Source organism: Amia ocellicauda, chromosome 3 (assembly GCF_036373705.1).
Source record: "Amia ocellicauda isolate fAmiCal2 chromosome 3, fAmiCal2.hap1, whole genome shotgun sequence".
Lineage (NCBI taxonomy): Eukaryota > Metazoa > Chordata > Actinopteri > Amiiformes > Amiidae > Amia > Amia ocellicauda.
Genome location: NC_089852.1, coordinates 5,849,599 through 5,868,037, shown reverse-complemented (window position 1 = coordinate 5,868,037; position 18,439 = coordinate 5,849,599). Strand labels below are relative to the sequence as shown.

The following is an 18,439-nucleotide window of genomic DNA, read 5'->3' as shown; positions in this document are numbered from 1 at the left end:
TCCCAACAGTTTTAATAAAACATGAACAGGAATGGCATGGTTCAGATTTGAAAGGTCAGCTGACCAGTTGCAGAAACACGACACCAGCAATCAAATGTCTAACAGTTCACCTTGAAATGCAATAGGCCACACTATGATAGGCCATAAAAGCATGCTTTAGGCTTTTAAGCATAGTGATTTTTCTTGATTGTTGGGGAACATTTCCTGTGAATCTTGCCAATTACAGTCATCTATCAATACTGTATGCAAATAGATCACTATTAAATTGTATTGTGTCTGCCCAAAACTATATGTTTTGTGATTTTATTAATGTTCATCTTTCAAAATACTTTTGTACCAGAAAACTGTCTGAAAGTAGAATTGAGCAATTAAATTAAGAGACAGTCACAAAACTAAATATATTCTACATACAACTACAGTAATGTAAAATATGTAGCCTATCTATACACATATATATACACATACATATATACACACATATATAATATATATATATATATATATATATATATATATATATATGCAGATACCAGCATCTCTCTCTCTCTCTCTCTCTCTCTCTCTCTCTCTCTCTCTCTTATTCCCTCTCTCTCCCTCTCTCCCTCATATACCAAACATAGGCTTTAAAGATGACATTGCTGTAATTTTATACAGGATGTGTGTTTTTGGAGTATGTTTCTCTTGCTTAATCCTATAGTATTAAGAAACTAGTGCTTTATGGCACAAACACACCAAAATATGAAGGAAGCTTAAAAGCCTCTAATACCAACTCATGCAATATCCTTCATTCAGATGGAAAATTAAACAATCATAAGCTTGTCTGACAATAATTTATGCAACAAATAATTCCAGGGTGTCTGTACACTATATTGGGTATACTGGCTTAAGCACAGAGCAGGTTTTTGTTTACCCAGTCCTTCACTATATACTGTAAGTATGGTCATATAACCCCCCATCATCCAGGAAGAGAGAAGCTGTTTTAAATGACATGGAGGATTATAATGGCAGTTTGTTTTTGTCGGTTTTTATTGTATAGTTTTTTTTAAATGTTTCATTAATCAATGTTATTGTAGGTTCAAACATAATATAAATTCAAAGGTTTTATGATATAGTAATACAAATTATGTCAACATGAACACTATTCTTCCTGGAAATCTAAATGGTCGATTTATTGATGCACACTGCTTTTAAGACTTAACAGATGCCAACAGAGTTTCTTTACAAGCTAGACACACTGTGCAGGAGAAATGTGTCTCACTGTGCTGGGGCAAGAGTAGCCTGAAACTGGCTCACAGAAAAAGACCATTCATTATTAAGCAACAACAAAATATTCCCATCACGCTTTCCCAGTGGATTAAAAGAAGTGAACTTCCAATATAAGTTAGGGAAAGTTGCAGACAGTAAAGGCCTTGTCAAAGTACTGAGCCTGAGCAAGCTTCTCCTAGCAACCAACAACACCAACACAATATCCTTTCACACAATCATGAAGACATCCAAAAACCTCTGAATTCTTCCTGTAAAACATTCATATATTTCAAGCGCAATATGCAAAAACATTCAAGCAGAGCAGATCCAATCTGTATAAAGTGACTATACTTAGACAAAAGTAACAGTGTCTATTAATATAATTTTGGGGACATCTTTAATGTTAAGATTTTTCTTGAAAGAAAAGGTACATTGAACTAAAAATAAATGCAATCTAAATGCTTTATTGAAGAAGTAAAAGTAGTCATTTCTAAACATGGTTGACAGGGACGTTGTGTTTCTCATTTTCTAAACTGAATTAAGTTTACCCTTTTGAAAGAAAGTTTTGAGCTCTAATTTGCTAGTCCTGTATTCACAGCAGACGATAATAGTGTTACAAATGCTGAGACCCACAGAGCCAACATCAGCATGCAGACGAAGGTTGCTCTTCAACTCCATCGCACTTTAGATACAAGTGAAAATGTATTTTCATAGAATGTAAATTACAACACTCAGCATTTCATATCGTTTTTCAAGTGTCAAAGGCTGTGGACGTTCAAAATGTTTTCTAATTTAATTTGACTTCTTTGTGTGTATCAACAGAAAGAATACTCCCTAGAGCAGCCATGTATGGAAAATGGAAAACACATGAATGGCTCTGGTAAGTATTAATTCATAACAAATCTTCAGGAAATAATGAAAACCATTACAGTGTTATACAATATCCAGATAGCATATAAACAGTAGTTTTCCATGCTTTACATCAGTGTATGCTAATGCTCTAATTCTTTACATAGGTCCAGTGTATTCATATTTCCTCCTTATAAAATAATTGTAATAATTATACTAGTACCAATTTGGACCAAAAATAAATTGGTGTACGTTTATGGTTTATGTAAGATCTTTAAAAAGTAATACTAAAACAAGAAACGGTAAATGTGCCAAAAATAAAAATTACAAAGGTGATTTACCGAATAGATTTTAAGGGCATTAGGCAAGATTAACAAAGAAGTTAATCTGAAAATTAAAAAGAGCTACATAAATGGTAGAATAGCTCAGCATGATTCAATAAAGAAATGTTGGCACACTATAATAAGTATGACAAAATACAGTAAAGGAAAAAGTGACTCAAATCATTTTGAGGTTATTAAGTTTACTTTGAAGCTTGGTGTGCTTCAGTAGGGGGTGCAATACTTCCAATCAGTTAAACCCTCCCTACACGTCTGAAAAGGTGCCTGCGGTATTTATAGCCGTATCCCTTCAGTCTTGTAACACATTTTCCACTATGAAACTTGGGCTTTCAGCCACAATCAAGCTTCTTACCTGTCCATTCCCAACAGTAGTAAGCGGCCTGTCATTGCATCAACACAGTGAAAATGTACCAACAAAAGAAGAGCTCCTGTATTTATCCGGGGGGGGGGGGGGGGGGGATGTGCTTGTGGTACCTGTAGTGAATGGAAAACCATCCCATGTGAATAAACAAACCATTGGTTTCCTTGACACAGACTTAAATAGTTTCTAAAACGGAAATGATGGCCTAAACTAAATTAATATTTTAAATAAACACCAACATGTGGCTCAGAACATGACACACATTGGAACTTAAGATAAGAATCCAACATGACATATTTAAAAAGTCTGTTAGGCTAATGTTATTTAATCTTCAAACACACTCACACACAGTGTAAAGAAAACTTTTCTATTATCATTTATTTATTATCAAGCATTTAGAAGTTAATCCTCTTTCCAATTTGTTTGCATACAGCTTTAGCTTTGGAAATGCTTTGATGACTTATTCTATAATATTATCACTAAGAGCTGCTTAGGCACATCTCTAATCCAGTCCTGTAGACTCCCTCGCTCCGCAGAGTCTGCTGTGGAGGATGTGGCTCAGGAGAGGGGGGGCGGGAGCTGGGCACTGGCCCGTCACGTGACTGTTTATTGCAGCTCCAGCTCTGAACATATTATAGAAGTGAGGCAGCCCAGCAGACTACAGACAAAAGTCATGTAGGATCTTTCCCCGGCGGCCTTTGAGCAGTTTGTTAAAGTAGAGGCAGGTTTTGCTCAATGTCGCAGAAGGTTATCCATGGGTTGATTCCAGTTAGGGCTTCTGCGAGGCACGGAGAGGTGCTGGTCAGATCAGGTAAGGAACATGCTTGGTTTTAACTTTAACTAACCAGGGAAAATCTAGACCTGCCATCTTATAATCATAGCAAAGTCGGCTTGCATTTTGCTTTAAAATGAATATATATTTATTTCTTAAATGCCTGCTTTTGCTGAGGTTTCACACATTTTAAATATTCCATTCAAACTTGTTCTCTCTCTGTGTTCGTCTGTGCATTTCCTCTGTCATTAAAATGCATTTAAAAGGGTCTTCTGTGTGACTTACATCATTAAAAAACTTTAGCCAAAGAGGTGCTCTCACCAGGAAACCCTGAGAACATTCCAGGGTATGTAACGTGGTTGAGAATGCTTTGAGGAGAATAGATGCAGGGCATGACACCAAATAATATGGTGGAAAATGTATGTAGTCCACTCATAATACTTCCCATCAAAGATGAGGATTTCAGTTGTGTAACAGTCAGAGTGTTGTGCTATAGAATATGTGTGTCTGTGTACTTTTAAACAATTTTCATTGAAAGTGGATTACAAACCTCTACTGACAGGTGTCTCCAAATATCTGCAAAGCTTACGCATCAGCCTGATTTTCAAATAGATAATTCTCTCTAAACTGCTGACTTCCAATGCTGTTCAATTATTTATACAACCATTTTAACTCTTTCATTAGGTTTTATCTGACCAAGTAAAATAATATGAATATACGAGAAGCAGGAGGTCACAGAATTGTTTTGGAAAGACCTACCTTGTGTATTCTTTGTAATGTGTTGTTAGATAGGGCACTATCTAAAGTATAGTTATGTTGCTGAGAATCACCTGCCTAGTAGGTACTTAATATTATGTATTTAGTACCATTTTCATTGTCTCCAGGGCTGTACATAACTGCCTTTGACTTGCATCCAAGAAAAAGTAATCACATTACTCACTATACACAGTAAGATACTCCACCACCTATGGGTATTTGGATGCTTTAAAGCTTATTTTGCAAAGCAGTACCACCAATGATCAAATACCACCTGTGGAGTAAGTTGTGACGTGCCTTGCTATTTCTAAGCTGTAATAGTTATGTATGGTCAGACTTGTGCTTGGTATGGTACAAATGTCTATTTTTTTTTTTCTCATGTTATATTGTGTAAAGGCAGAATAACCAAACCAATAGAGAATGGACTATTTTTTTTCTTGTAGAAGCCAATTAAGAAATCCAACACTTAAGATAAAATGCCTGCATGTTGCTGACAGAGCATAAAGATTATAAACCTATACATGTATTGTTAATATGTGTACACAACAGCTTTAGAATGACAATAGGCCGTTCAACTCATTGCAGCTACTGTGATGAAAAGTTACACAAGAAGAAGCATTTTCCATATCATTATTCTTCTTATTATCCCTTTACATTTTAAAGGACACGAACTGTCAAGAACAGTATTCAAATTGTATTATATCATATGGATTTTATTTTAGGGCATTTACCATGCTTTATCTGTTACCGGAGAGAAGAGTTTAGAAACACTTTTCTTGTATTGTTTACATGTTTTAGGTTCTCGTTTTAAGCTTTCTAATGGCCATGATCGCTTTAAATTTCAAAACGAATTTCATGGCAAGGATGAGAAAGGTTATTCATGTCCGATATGAGAAAAGAACTCCCTCGAGTCCCCCCAGGGATTTTGGCAGCCAGTGGCGTCTAGGACTAAAGCTGTAATTGCCATGGTGATGGGCCGTGTTTTGTTTGTATACAATCGTGGCAGTGAACACATTCCTGCGCTCTCCAGTTCAGTGCCTTTAGTGATGTGTATCACACACAAAAAGAAGATATGCGTGAAATTACGATTTAAATTTTTCCATACAAGTGTATCCTGTTATCTGAACTAATGTAATCAACTGATGCTTATTTCACTTCTCCAAGCATCACCTACATTTCCTAGTTGCATTATTCCATTATTGTGTAGGAATAAAAAGTAGGAATAAAAATTAAGGGGGACATTGCTACTTGTTACATCAGGGCAGAGTTTCTACTCCAGCCCCAAAAAGTATCAGTGTTTTTGCTTCTTTATTAGCTTTTCCTATAACAATAAAAAACTCCAATTTAAACTTCACATTTTGGACATTTAGTATCAAAACAAGCTTAGAGGATTGTTTTGGCATGTAAAAACACACTCAAGAATGATTGTTTTCCTTACACGTCTCATATGGTTTGGCCTTCTTGTGAGCACATTCTGAAAGGTCAGATATGTTGAAGGGAAAAATATATCTTTATGAACATGAAAGAAATGGGGCAGTTGAAGTTTACCAGCAGGAAGCAATTTTCATTTTCTATGTACCTAAAATTCCTCTCAAGCTTTAAATGTAGACAAATAAGACAAACTGAGTCACAACTCTGTTGAACATATAGTTTGAGCTACCAAGCTTCGGGCTCTTCGTGAGAAGCACTAAAACATATAACAGCACATTTAGAGGAAGCAGTGTTTAGAAGATTGCCTTCTGAATTACATCTCAAATCATGTTGCTTTGACGTTTCAGGAAGGTTTCAAATAAAACAATTGGGTGTCTTCTGTATTGCTTTTAAGTATCTGGCCAGAACAAACATGCTGCAATAGGCCATTTCCCTTGCACAACATTTCATTTGCTGATATAACCTCTTTCTCCTCTGTTAGTCACCAGCATCCCACACTTATTCTGTCTGTTAATAGGACAGCATAGATTTAATAATGACACCCATAGCAGCTGGATCCCATTAGCAGCATCAGGAACGGCGGGGCGAGATTGGAGTGCTCCACTAAGCAGCTTTGAGGCAGCAGTGCCCACATAAGCAGAGGAGTCTACTTTAGCAAAGTAATTACATTACTGAAACTGTTGCACCAGCCTTGTGCTAAACACTCTGGTAATAGACTACAGGCACACACAAAACACACAACTATAATCAACATCAAAAGAACAATTAATTATACAGGTGCTCATTTTAATTAATTAAGTGTTGTGTTTTGACTTTGGGAAGAAACTTTTTACTACCCTGGGCCTACTCTTAAGAGCTCCTTCTGCCAAGAAACTGTTGTTAAGAAGTTTCAAGAGAAATTAAAATAACCTGTAAATAAGAGGAGTGAAAAAGCATTCTTAACAAGTAATTTAGCTCAACAGCATTGTATGTGTTTGGTTATATTTACAGGTACTTTCTGGTGTGTTTCTGTTAGTCAAGAGGGAATGCTGAATCAACTATGCTTTGCATTATTAAAGCTCTTTTTTTCCACTCTTGATATAAAATTGTTGAAACAACATACAGATACACTCAGATTGTAAAATATTAAAGAGCAAAGGTTGGTCTTGTTCCACATGAGAAACAACACATTGTGCAGGCTTGGCCTCATCATTTATTAAATTTGATCCTGTGAATCACTTAATCATTATAGGTGCCTTTTAAATGTTCATATTGTAGATTTGGTCCCAGGATCAGAGAATTGGAACCTGTCAAAAGTATTGAGCAGTAGAAACTAAAGTCATAAGAGTCTGACTTCATGGTACGTTTTCCATGTATACAGGATGGCCTATATTATACAAGTAAGAAAGGAGTTTGGGTTTCTTAGGTAATACTGTATTTCAAAATATAAGGCTTTCCAGATTCACAAAATGTAAAAAACATCTATCAGTCATCAGTATGCTATGCTTCCTCTGGTCATGAAATCACCTCTAGTCTATTTTAGGAGCGAGGGACTCCTTTCATGTTTCGTAAAATAATACCTTACCTTGCAAGCCTGATTGTTAAAGTTTAACAATGTGGAGCAACTTGTGCTTAAGAAAAATCTAGTCAACATCTAAATGTGGACAATTGTATGCTTGCAGGCTGTGTATTTTCTCAGATTGCATCAGCAGCTATATTAGTGTTAGAGCTCTAGCACACATGTATACAGCACAGTGCTTTGTGTTCTTAACCCTTATAAGCTGAACTGATACAAGTTGTGGTCAAAAAAACATATTGCCAACTTCAAAACTAAATAAATACACAATAGAATACATTTTCCTTTGAGAATTGAACTTGCAATATCTGTATTGAAAACAACTGGACGCAAGCATGGAAGTAAGTGAAACAGCATGACTGGAATAGTCTTTGAAGCAAACTACCATTCTCTTGTTTCTGCCTTTAAAAAGTCTTACACAGAATTAATTGCTGCCAGTATTGTACTCCTAATGCTTTTTAAGCATGGGTTTTGCAGTCCACGATACATCTAATACTTAATTTCTTATGACTATATTTCTATATTTTTGAGACACTGTGATTACCCCATAAGACCACACAGTATTTTGCTTGACAACTCGGCAACACTGCCTAGAATCTCCACACACCTCTCTCAGATGTAATGTCCTTAACGTTCGAATACATCTGTCTCCCCACAGCCACCATGTATTCAGACCTGCCGAGGGATCAACATGCGATCGGCAGTCTCATGGCTCAACCGGATTATATGGAAGAGGGTGATGATCTTATCAAACCCAAAAAGCTACATAATCCAGTGAAAGCTTCTAAAAGCCATCAGGAACTCCACAGGGAGCTGCTGATGAATCATAAAAGGTAATATTCTGCACCACATTATATGACTGAACAACAACACATGCCTCTCTCAAGGTCACGTGGGCTTTGCATTTTAATAGTGAGGCAGACCTTTTGTTTTATAAGATGACAATTTGTTAAATGGAAAAATCTTCCACTGATGCAATGTAAAATGGCAGGAGTCTGTAGTATTAACACCCCAACCTCAAGATAACAGTTGTAAGACGATGGCTACCAAACTCTAAACAGCGTCCGTCTATCTTGATATTTTAAACACCATTACCAAAGACTTTACCAAGTGACCAGGTTTAGAGACTCTAAATATAAATAGTGTCAGATTAAGTTAAAAAGTAAATTTTGGGACACATTATGAACATTTTTAATAAACCCTATTATAAAAAAAACAGTGGTACAGTTTGTAGAAGTTTTAGAAATTATCAGGATACACCAGTGAAGAAGTAACAAGTGTATTACAATAAATAAATACAGGTGAACCCAGAGCTCTCCTCTCACATGAAGTGAAGAAAAGAACTACGGATGTGAGTTGGAGAAGTCTTTTTATATCTTCAGATAGACAATAAGTTGCAGTCTTATCTATGAGGAGTGACCACATCTCAAATAGAATTACCACATGCATAATAATTAATGAAAGCCTGAGTTTTTTACTGTTGTTGTTGTGTTTGATATGTTGATTGGTGCAGGTCAGCTTTTTTCAGTCGACATTGTTTTAAGCTCTCAACCAAACACCTGTGCCCCAAAACACACAACCTTTATACTGTTTTAGTTGACTGAATATCCTAAAGACAACTGTAAACAACTCCAAGAAACTAATAATTTAAGAAGAGAAAAGAGAAGAGTAAATACTGCTTTAAAAGACAAAACAGAATTAACAACATGAAACCATTAACAATACAAAGAATATAAAGTAAACTTTCCCACTACAAGTTAAAATGCTTGCAAAAATACACAGCCTAGACTTACAAATGGCCTGCATTTTCCCACATAGCGAGGATTAATAGCGACTTTGCTTCGTTTTAATAGGACGGGTGTATTGACATGCGGTTCAAGCCTCAGGATGCTCTGGAAAACACTTCTCCCACCATGTAGTGAAGTGTATGTTAATTGGACCCCCCCAAGCATGACGACAAACACTTAATGCCTTGGGAAGAGACAGCATGTATGAAAAAGCCCTCTAAATGGTTTCAGGATGTGCAACATTTTCTGATGTTATATAATGCTAATGAGCTTAAAATTAAACCCCTATTAAGATTTCTGTATTCTGCTCATCTTTTTCAGATATGATATAGAAGTAAATATATTCTGTGCTGCTTAGCATAATTTGACAGCAGTAGCTGTAATAGCTGAACATAATTATGTCCAGATTTCCACACATTTTCCACATAAATTATCTCTGAAACAGGGCACAATCTTTACACAGGTCCTAGATGCCCAGTGGGCTAATTGATGGCCCTTGTTTAGTTAGAAGCCAGTGTGTCTAGAATTTAAATTGCTGTGTGGCGTCAATATTTCAGAATTTGAATTATGGACCTCTTGGGAAGTCAGTGGGACTTGATTTGAGTTTAAATTTCAGCACTGGGCATTTCCATAAGCTACTGGCTGAAAGTGGAGTTGTTTAAAAATAATAAAGCCTGATTAATATGCAAATGAAGATTCTACCATAAAATAATACTATGGAAAACATATATTGAGGCAACAATTAAAACGGTCTTTACCATCTGGATCGCCATCATTAGTCCTTTTAATTCCATTCAGGCATTTATTTGTCCACCTATAATCAGTGTCTCTCAGTCTGTTTCTTATTGTCGACCTACTGTTGCTAAGTAATGTATTACAGCAATGGCATATACCCATAACAGACAGACATTCAGAGCTCTAACCACCTGCCAAGCACACTTAAGACCTGGCCACTTAATACCTCTGTGGTAGAAAGTGGGGATTCAAACACTTCAGTGTGCGCAACAGAGGGGTCTTTATGTTATATCAACTCTTTATTCACTTGCCAATGAGAACACATGCTGGAATGTATTGCACAGCAGCCACTGAACAACACAGCCTTGCTGAATGTGACAGTGTTAGAGAAAATTCACAGCATGGTAAACAAAACCCCAACAGCAATTGTCTTTATCATTCCAGCTTATCTTGTTCTGGTCTATTGGCTAATACAGGTTTACCTTAGCAAAATTAGAAAGATAAAATGACAGCTTGGAAGAGATCAAAATCTGTGAGAGTAAACTGCATTGTTTACTGTAGGCTTGGTTAGTCGATATTGGGAATCTGCTGGGGTGATCTTCTGGCTTGCAAGTTCTTTCTGTCTCTGCATTCTGCTGTCAGCTTTCCAGAACAAGTTATAATCAGCACTGATTGCATGTATTTGTATTTTGCAGTTTTATTATATTTTACAGTGAGGAAAAAAGTATTTGTTCCCCTGCTGATTTTGTACGTTTGCCAACTGATAAAGAAATGATCAGTCTATAATTTTAATGGTAGGTGTATTTTTCCAGTCTTCAACTGTCCAATTTTGGTGAGCTTGTGCAAATTGTAGCCTCTTTTTCCTATTTGTAGTGGAGATGAGTGGTACCCGGTGGGGTCTTCTGCTGTTGTAGCCCATCCGCCTCAAGGTTGTACGTGTTGTGGCTTCACAAATGCTTTGCTGCATACCTCGGTTGTAACGAGTGGTTATTTCAGTCAAAGTTGCTCTTCTATCAGCTTGAATCAGTCGGCCCATTCTCCTCTGACCTCTAGCATCAACAAGGCATTTTCGCCCACAGGACTGCCGCATACTGGATGTTTTTCCCTTTTCACACCATTCTTTGTAAACCCCTAGAAATGGTTGTGCGTGAAAATCCCAGTAACTGAGCAGATTGTGAAATACTCAGACCGGCCCGTCTGGCACCAACAACCATGCCACGCTCAAAATTGCTTAAATCACATTTCTTTCCCATTCAGACATTCAGTTTGGAGTTCAGGAGATTGTCTTGACCAGGACCACACCCCTAAATGCATTGAAGCAACTGCCATGTGATTGGCATATATATATATATATACAGTGAGGGGAAAAAAGTATTTGATCCCCTGCTGATTTTGTACGTTTGCCCACTGACAAAGAAATGATCAGTCTATAATTTTAATGGTAGGTGTATTTTAAAAGTGGGAGACAGAATAACAATAAAAAATCCAGAAAAACGCATTTCAAAAAAGTTATAAATTGATTTGCATGTTAATGAGGGAAATAAGTATTTGATCCCCTATCAATCAGCAAGATTTCTGGCTCCCAGGTGTCTTTTATACAGGTAACGAGCTGAGATTAGGAGCACTCTCTTAAAGGGAGTGCTCCTAATCTCAGCTCATTACCTGTATAAAAGACACCTGTCCACAGCAGCAATCAATCAATCAGATTCCAAACTCTCCACCATGGTCAAGACCAAAGAGCTGTCCAAGGATGTCAGGGACAAGATTGTAGACCTACACAAGGCTGGAATGGGCTACAAGACCATCGCCAAGCAGCTTGGTGAGAAGGTGACAACAGTTGGTGCGATTATTCACAAATGGAAGAAACACAAAATAACTGTCAGTCTCCATCGATCTGGGGCTCCATGCAAGATCTCACCTCGTGGAGTTTCAATGATCATGAGAACGGTGAGGAATCAGCCCAGAACTACATGGGAGGATCTTGTTAATGATCTCAAGGCAGCTGGTACCATAGTCACCAAGAAAACAATTGGTAACACACTACGCCGTGAAGGAGTGAAATCCTGCAGCGCCCGCAAGGTCCCCCTGCTCAAGAAAGCACATGTACAGGCCCGTCTGAAGTTTGACAATGAACATCTGAATGATTCAGAGGAGAACTGGGTGAAAGTGTTGTGGTCAGATGAGACCAAAATCGAGCTCTTTGGCATCAACTCAACTCGCCGTGTTTGGAGGAGGAGGAATGACCCCAAGAACACCATCCCCACCGTCAAACATGGAGGTGGAAACATTATGCTTTGGGGGTGTTTTTCTGCTAAAGGGACAGGACAACTGCACTGCATCAAAGGGACGATGGACAGGGCCATGTACCATCAAATCTTGGGTGAGAACCTCCTTCCCTCAGCAAACCTGGTGGCCAACTACAAGAAACGTCTGACCTCTGTGATTGCCAACAAGGGTTTTGCCACCAAGTACTAAGTCGAAGGGGTCAAATACTTATTTCCCTCATTAACATGCAAATCAATGTATAACTTTTTTGAAATGCGTTTTTCTGGATTATTTTGTTGTTATTCTGTCTCTCACTGTTAAAATACACCTACCATTAAAATTATAGACTGATCATGTCTTTGTCAGTGGGCAAACGTACAAAATCAGCAGGGGATCAAATACTTTTTTCCCTCACTGTAGCTACCTATTTGCATTGCGAGGAAAACAAAACAGAAAACCTGCATTCAATAGTTGCTATGCGTATCTTGTGTAAACGAACCACATCCCAGTCACTTTCGTTAATAATTACACTTTTGTTATTGCCTTGAAATGGACTCCTCTGCTATTGGGAAGCCCTCAGAGGAACGCTGGAACGATTCCATGTTTGCAATTAACTGCGTATCTAGTAATGCACTTGGCAATGAAAATATTGTTGCCTCGAATGTACCGTATGATCCAGCCCAGTAGAAACTGTCAAAAGCGCATTGTGGAAACCAGAAGCTCTTAGAGAGGCGATAAGAATTTCTGGAAGTGATCTGTGAAACGGGAGTGAAATTATAACACAGTGCAAGTGTTTCATCTGACATTGGTAACTTCATGATTAGCTTCATCTGAGGAAAGTAAAATAGGCTTTGAGTCACACACTGGTGACTAAACAGCATTCTAAGAGCAAGGAACAAAAAGCACTTTCAGTTAGAATAATACATGTTCAAATCCTTTTATTTTAATTGAACTTATCTTAAGTGTTTTTCATTATGACCGCTTGGCCCAAGGCCTCCGTGGGAAACAAAAGACAGAGAGTATGAGACAGAGAGGAGGTTTTGTTGTTCCACTATAACCTTGCTTTTAATTTAGAAACTATGTTTGTTTTTGTTCTCATCCCTCCTTTCTACAAATAGAGACATATTTGCTTAATTTGTCTCTAGATACCCCTTTCTCTGGCTTGTTTTTATGCCTCCCTCTGGAGGAAGAAACTACTAATTTGCGTTTCTACAGAGGCATTCATTGAAGCCTTAATCATGACATTAATGTGCCTTCTGAGCTTAAACCTTGATTTTATTTCTCCTTGTGCAGAATTTTATATTCAATATTTTATATTGCTGTTTAGTTTGTCTGTTTTTTCTTTCTTAATTGAACTGGCTTTATTCTATTGGAAAAAGGGGTTCTGGGTCAAATCAATTGACTGAATAAAAAGGCACCAGGAGTTCTCAAAGCATGTCCATCATTAATCAAGGTGGAAAGATGGAGGTTGTTTAAGGACAGCCTCTCACTGCTCTAAATATGCTACACCAGTAAGAGGTGTCCAGCAGAATAGGTTTGTCATGTTGATAGGACAACGCCAAAAACAATGCTGAAATAAATCACCTTTTAATTGTCGCAGTCATTTTGGGTAGCATAAATATTCGGATGGCATTTACACTGAATAGATACACAATTAATCTGAGTGGTATGGATTGCTTCAGGAGACATCAGCTGTGGTGCCAGCTCTGGAAGACAAGCCATACATCTTCAAATTGACTTCTCTTCAGTGGAAAAGCAGTCCTACCAATTATTCATGGTCCAATAATATTTAATATTATTATTAATACTTCTGTAGGAGTTGATCAATTAATGGTACATGCAAAAATAAACATTCTGCTTAAACCATGTATAATAATAATTACTGTGCATAATATTGCATACCTAGTGTCCAGTGTGTGTGTGTGTACATAGTGTCATTTAATTTCATTATTTTTAAAGGGATAATCTCCATATTTAATTTGTACAGCCGATCTATTGACTTTTTTTTTTTTTTGTACAGCTTTAGCAAGACTTCCTGCATATAAATGACAATACTGCCCTCTACTGAATAAACATATTATCAATACATCATCACAGTAGGTCATTAGTTTATATCACAGAAAAAATATATTTGATACATGGTAAAACTCAATTGTTACATTTAGACATAAAAGATTTAATATGGAAATGTGTTTTGTTGCAGGGGTCTCGGGACAGAGACCAAACCAGAGCTTCAGCGAGTTCTCGAGCATAGGAAGCGAGAGCAGCAGATTCGACAGAAAAAGGTGGAGGAGGAGGCCAGAAGACTGAAGTCTCCCTTTGAGCAAGAACTTCTCAAAAGGCAACAGAGATTAGAAGAGGTATGATGACCTTATAAGGGATCTAAAGATCTTTTTATCGTTCAGGAACTGACCTACAGTAGTCACAGTGAAGTCCTGAAATGCCTATATCATTGTCTTCACTGTTGAAGATGGGATTGGGATGGGTATACAAGATAAAAGTGATGGGGATGCTTTCCACAGTTTAATATATTGAGAAAAAGTACTTTTCTTAAATGACTATTAATGATCACAGTATTGTTTTATCTGTTGCAGTTGGAAAAAGAACAAGAGGCACTGAAAGACGGGACAGAAAATGCACCAGAATTCATCAAGGTCAAAGAAAATTTGAGAAGGACATCCATTTTAGACGCAGGAGAGAAGGAAGTGTAAGACAATGGGATGCACTCTCCCGGTGTGGGACTTAGTTAAGGGTATTTCACATACATCTACATGTATGTGGCCACAGAACTTCTACAGAGAGTTAACAATCTCAACTAAGATCATGTAACTCACAGACGACGGCACTCCCTCTAACTGAAACGAATGTCCAGTCTTAAATAACAGAATGATTCTCATTCAGGAAACTCACTCAACTGGAGAGAGATTCAGCTCTAGGCTTGCTTCTGACACTCTTAAAGTACATCAGCAGTCGACTTTAACCTCATAAACCAGTTATCTTTTTAAACCTTCACTACATGACATCGAAAGTTCCCAGTCTTGTCAGGATTTTAATGTGTAACATCAGGTCAACTTCTAAGAAGTGGTAATCAACAATTAAATCTGAACCAATTCTGGGATAAACATGTATGGTTTGGAAAAAAAGTGAGTCTCACAAACTAACTACCACCAGGTTTTAATCTACATACTGAAATGTATGAACAATAATGGACATGAAACTGCATTCTGTATGCTTTTGCAAGAAGCTAGCCTACTGTAATCTAGAGTGAGACAAGTATGAACGAAATCATTGAACTGTTGTGGGGAAATTTAGGGAAAACAACATTTAACTTATCTTTCTGTGAAAGGTGAATTATTTTATAATCCTCCAGTAATCACGAGACATTTATTGTGTCACTATTTGACCTAAAACTGCATAAACTTTTGCAGAAACTATGTACTATCACCTATTGACTGCTATTATCCCTAATAGAATTGTGAAAACCATAAGCTATTTATTTCTGCAAGAGACTCATTGGTGCCAGTACAAAACAGTATGTTTGAGCAATACTACACTTAAGTATTATACTAATAATATACTTTAAATCAATAACAATTTTAAAAGTGAAGCAGCTGCCCAAGTATCTGAAGGCACAGGAATATTATATTCTTATAGCAATAAAATAAATATATGATAAGATAGATTAGATTTATTTCACACAGTACCTATAAATGTTAAGAGTAAATTTGCACATGCTAGTTAGTACAATATGAACATGTAAATATATATCAACAAATGTTGTCAAATGTCTAAGAACTTTATTAAATTTTAGGAAAACTACCATTCATCTTACAGAACATTTCAAACGACCTATATTTTTACAGACCGTCATGTTTAATTTTATTTTCACTGTCCCCCAGAAAAAAATAAAACCAGTACAGCTGGCCGCTATGTGTGTTTTAAACTGTTATGTCAATAATAACCAAAAGGGAATATCAATGTATTGAAAAAGTAAAGTGACCTTCAGTTAGTAAAATAAAATCAAGTGTCATGTACAAATATCCTGCTGGTCCACTGTGATTATTACAGGTATCTTAATCTATACATTTCATTCCATATTTTTAAAGGAGAATCACAGTAACTTTATACCTCTTTGGGACAGCTAATAACAAAGATAATAACAATAGGGTGTTCTTCTCACAGTGACAAAGCAGCTCCCATTGTCATTACATTCTCTTCATAAAGGCCAAATATAAAAGTATTTACATTGGGATTCAACTAGAAGTGTGACTTTGCCATGACATGGAAACAGCAGCCAGATCCAATCTTTAATATGAATAACACTATTGTTGCTATATATAAACCATAAATAAAATAACTATCAACTTCTCTGCCCTGTTCAAAATGTGATCCTTCACTCCAAGAGAACTGGAGATTCTGCTGTAAAGTATTTTGATTATATTTATCTTTAAAATTACAAGATTTGCTTTTATAATAACACTAATAATGTATTTACAGTATCCTTAAAAGAGCTGAGTGAATGAATTCAATGAGAAACCTTTTGGATGTATGGCTAGGGTTTACTTAGTGCCTTTCACATTATAGTATACCAGTTAATGACATGGAAACAAGGTTATATTGTGATCAACATTCAAATCAAAATATGTATTAACTACAGTAGACTAAGGGACTATGGATTGGTGTCACTGTTTGTGTAATTTAGATAAAATGTTCTCAAAAGGACATTCATAGTTTGTTTTATTTCAAAGAATTGTTCAGTGGTGAAAGTCTTAATGCGGTTTGTGTGTATATAAGTGTGCATGTAAGCGTTCAGTTTGTCTGTTAGATTGTTTACAGTTTTTTTTTTCTTTAATCTTACAATGTTACCTTAACAGATTCAATATATTAATGTACTGTATCTGAAGTGTTACATAGTATGTTGCTTCTTTTGCATATATTGCTAATTAAGCAATTTTTTTGATACACTACATTTACACCAATCTCCTTCCAAAACAGAGAGATGTAAAATCTGCAATACAATCAAAAGAAAATCATCCATCTAGATGACAATGTATTAATGTGTCAGGGACAAGACAAAACAAAATATACTAAGCATTTTAGAATGTAGATTTTCACTGAAAGATTAAAGATTCAAATACTAAAAAGCAGGTATTAAATATCACCAAACCATTTATTTTCATTATTTACACCTTTGCAATGTACAATGATTTGGTCATTATTTTTATTTATTTTACTGTATTCTGCATTTCTATTAGTTGTCTTTGTGTTGCGTCTCAAATAAGCTTTGCCTTTATTGAATCCTTAATGAGAAACAAAGAAGCCATTTAACATCATTTTCAATATTAGCTGTGTGCATGTGTATGCACCCATTTAATCTGTTAATACATATTTCCACTTTTCTTAATTCTTTAAGAGTTTTTTTGTTATCAAAAATATAACATGCAACAATGTTTTTTTTATTATTATTTTGACAGGACACTAAGATTGTTGGGAACAATTTAGACAAATATATATGCAGGTATTTAAAAACTGATGTATGCAATAAAATACTTGTGTATTTCTTTGTAACAAATAAAGAACTAAAACTGATTGACAAAATGTGGTTCGAATTTTCATGTTGGCTTGTGCACATGAACGACTGATTTCTGGTCAATCTTATGAGTAAATAACTGATATTTCTTAAAAGCACCACAGAAACAAAAAGAACAATCAGAAAAATGATACATCTCAGATGATATGTACATCATATGTGCAGTTATTACATTAATATAGAGTTCAATTTAATGTTGGCATTTAGTATGGCTATGAATAATTAAGTCCTGCACAAAGCACTAATATTTGATTACAACATTTATATATGTTTTCAAGATGGGTGTCATCTCCATTTCTTACCTGACAGGAGGTATTTTTGAGTAACGTGTGTCCTTCAGGGTTAGGGACTGTTCTCTCCTCTTTGTTAATTGCATTTCCCTCCCCCTTTGCTGAACTGAAAAATCAAAATGGGTATTGGTTTTAGTCTGAAAGAGATTATGCTCAGATTGACCTTGAACTGCTCCAACTTCAATTGTACATTATTTTGATATTATAGGGTATTGGTTTACAATCATGGTCTGCCGAATTTAAAGGACTAAGCTATATAGTCTATAATTTTTCAGTATCATTAATTTGTTTTGTTTTTTGTGGTGGTGATATCAAAAACATAAAATCTTGCGTTTTACAAGACATGGGGGATTGATTGCCTGTTGAGTAATTTTACATGTTTAAATACAGATTAATATATAAAATGTTATATATGTCTTACTTCCTTAGAATAATTAGGGTTGTTTTTCTTGGCATTTTTTA

The 18,439-nt window shown here is 36.1% G+C and overlaps 1 protein-coding gene across 2 annotated transcripts in view; it reads left to right on the top strand.

Moving 5' to 3' along the window:
- The window catches only part of LOC136734177 (actin-associated protein FAM107A), a 30,843-nt gene extending 13,148 nt beyond the window's left edge, over window positions 1-17,695 (top strand). The window contains exons 2-5 of one of the 2 annotated variants that reach the window (XM_066697913.1): window positions 2,068-2,125; window positions 7,969-8,143; window positions 14,301-14,457; window positions 14,692-17,695. In XM_066697913.1, the coding sequence (XP_066554010.1) occupies window positions 2,068-2,125; window positions 7,969-8,143; window positions 14,301-14,457; window positions 14,692-14,808 (507 nt within the window). In that variant the 3' untranslated portion in view covers window positions 14,809-17,695. Of the gene's footprint in view, window positions 1-2,067; window positions 2,126-3,429; window positions 3,608-7,968; window positions 8,144-14,300; window positions 14,458-14,691 lie in introns of those variants that run through there. The other variant, XM_066697914.1, reaches the window with a different exon arrangement.
- The last annotated feature ends 744 nt before the right edge of the window (window positions 17,696-18,439 follow it).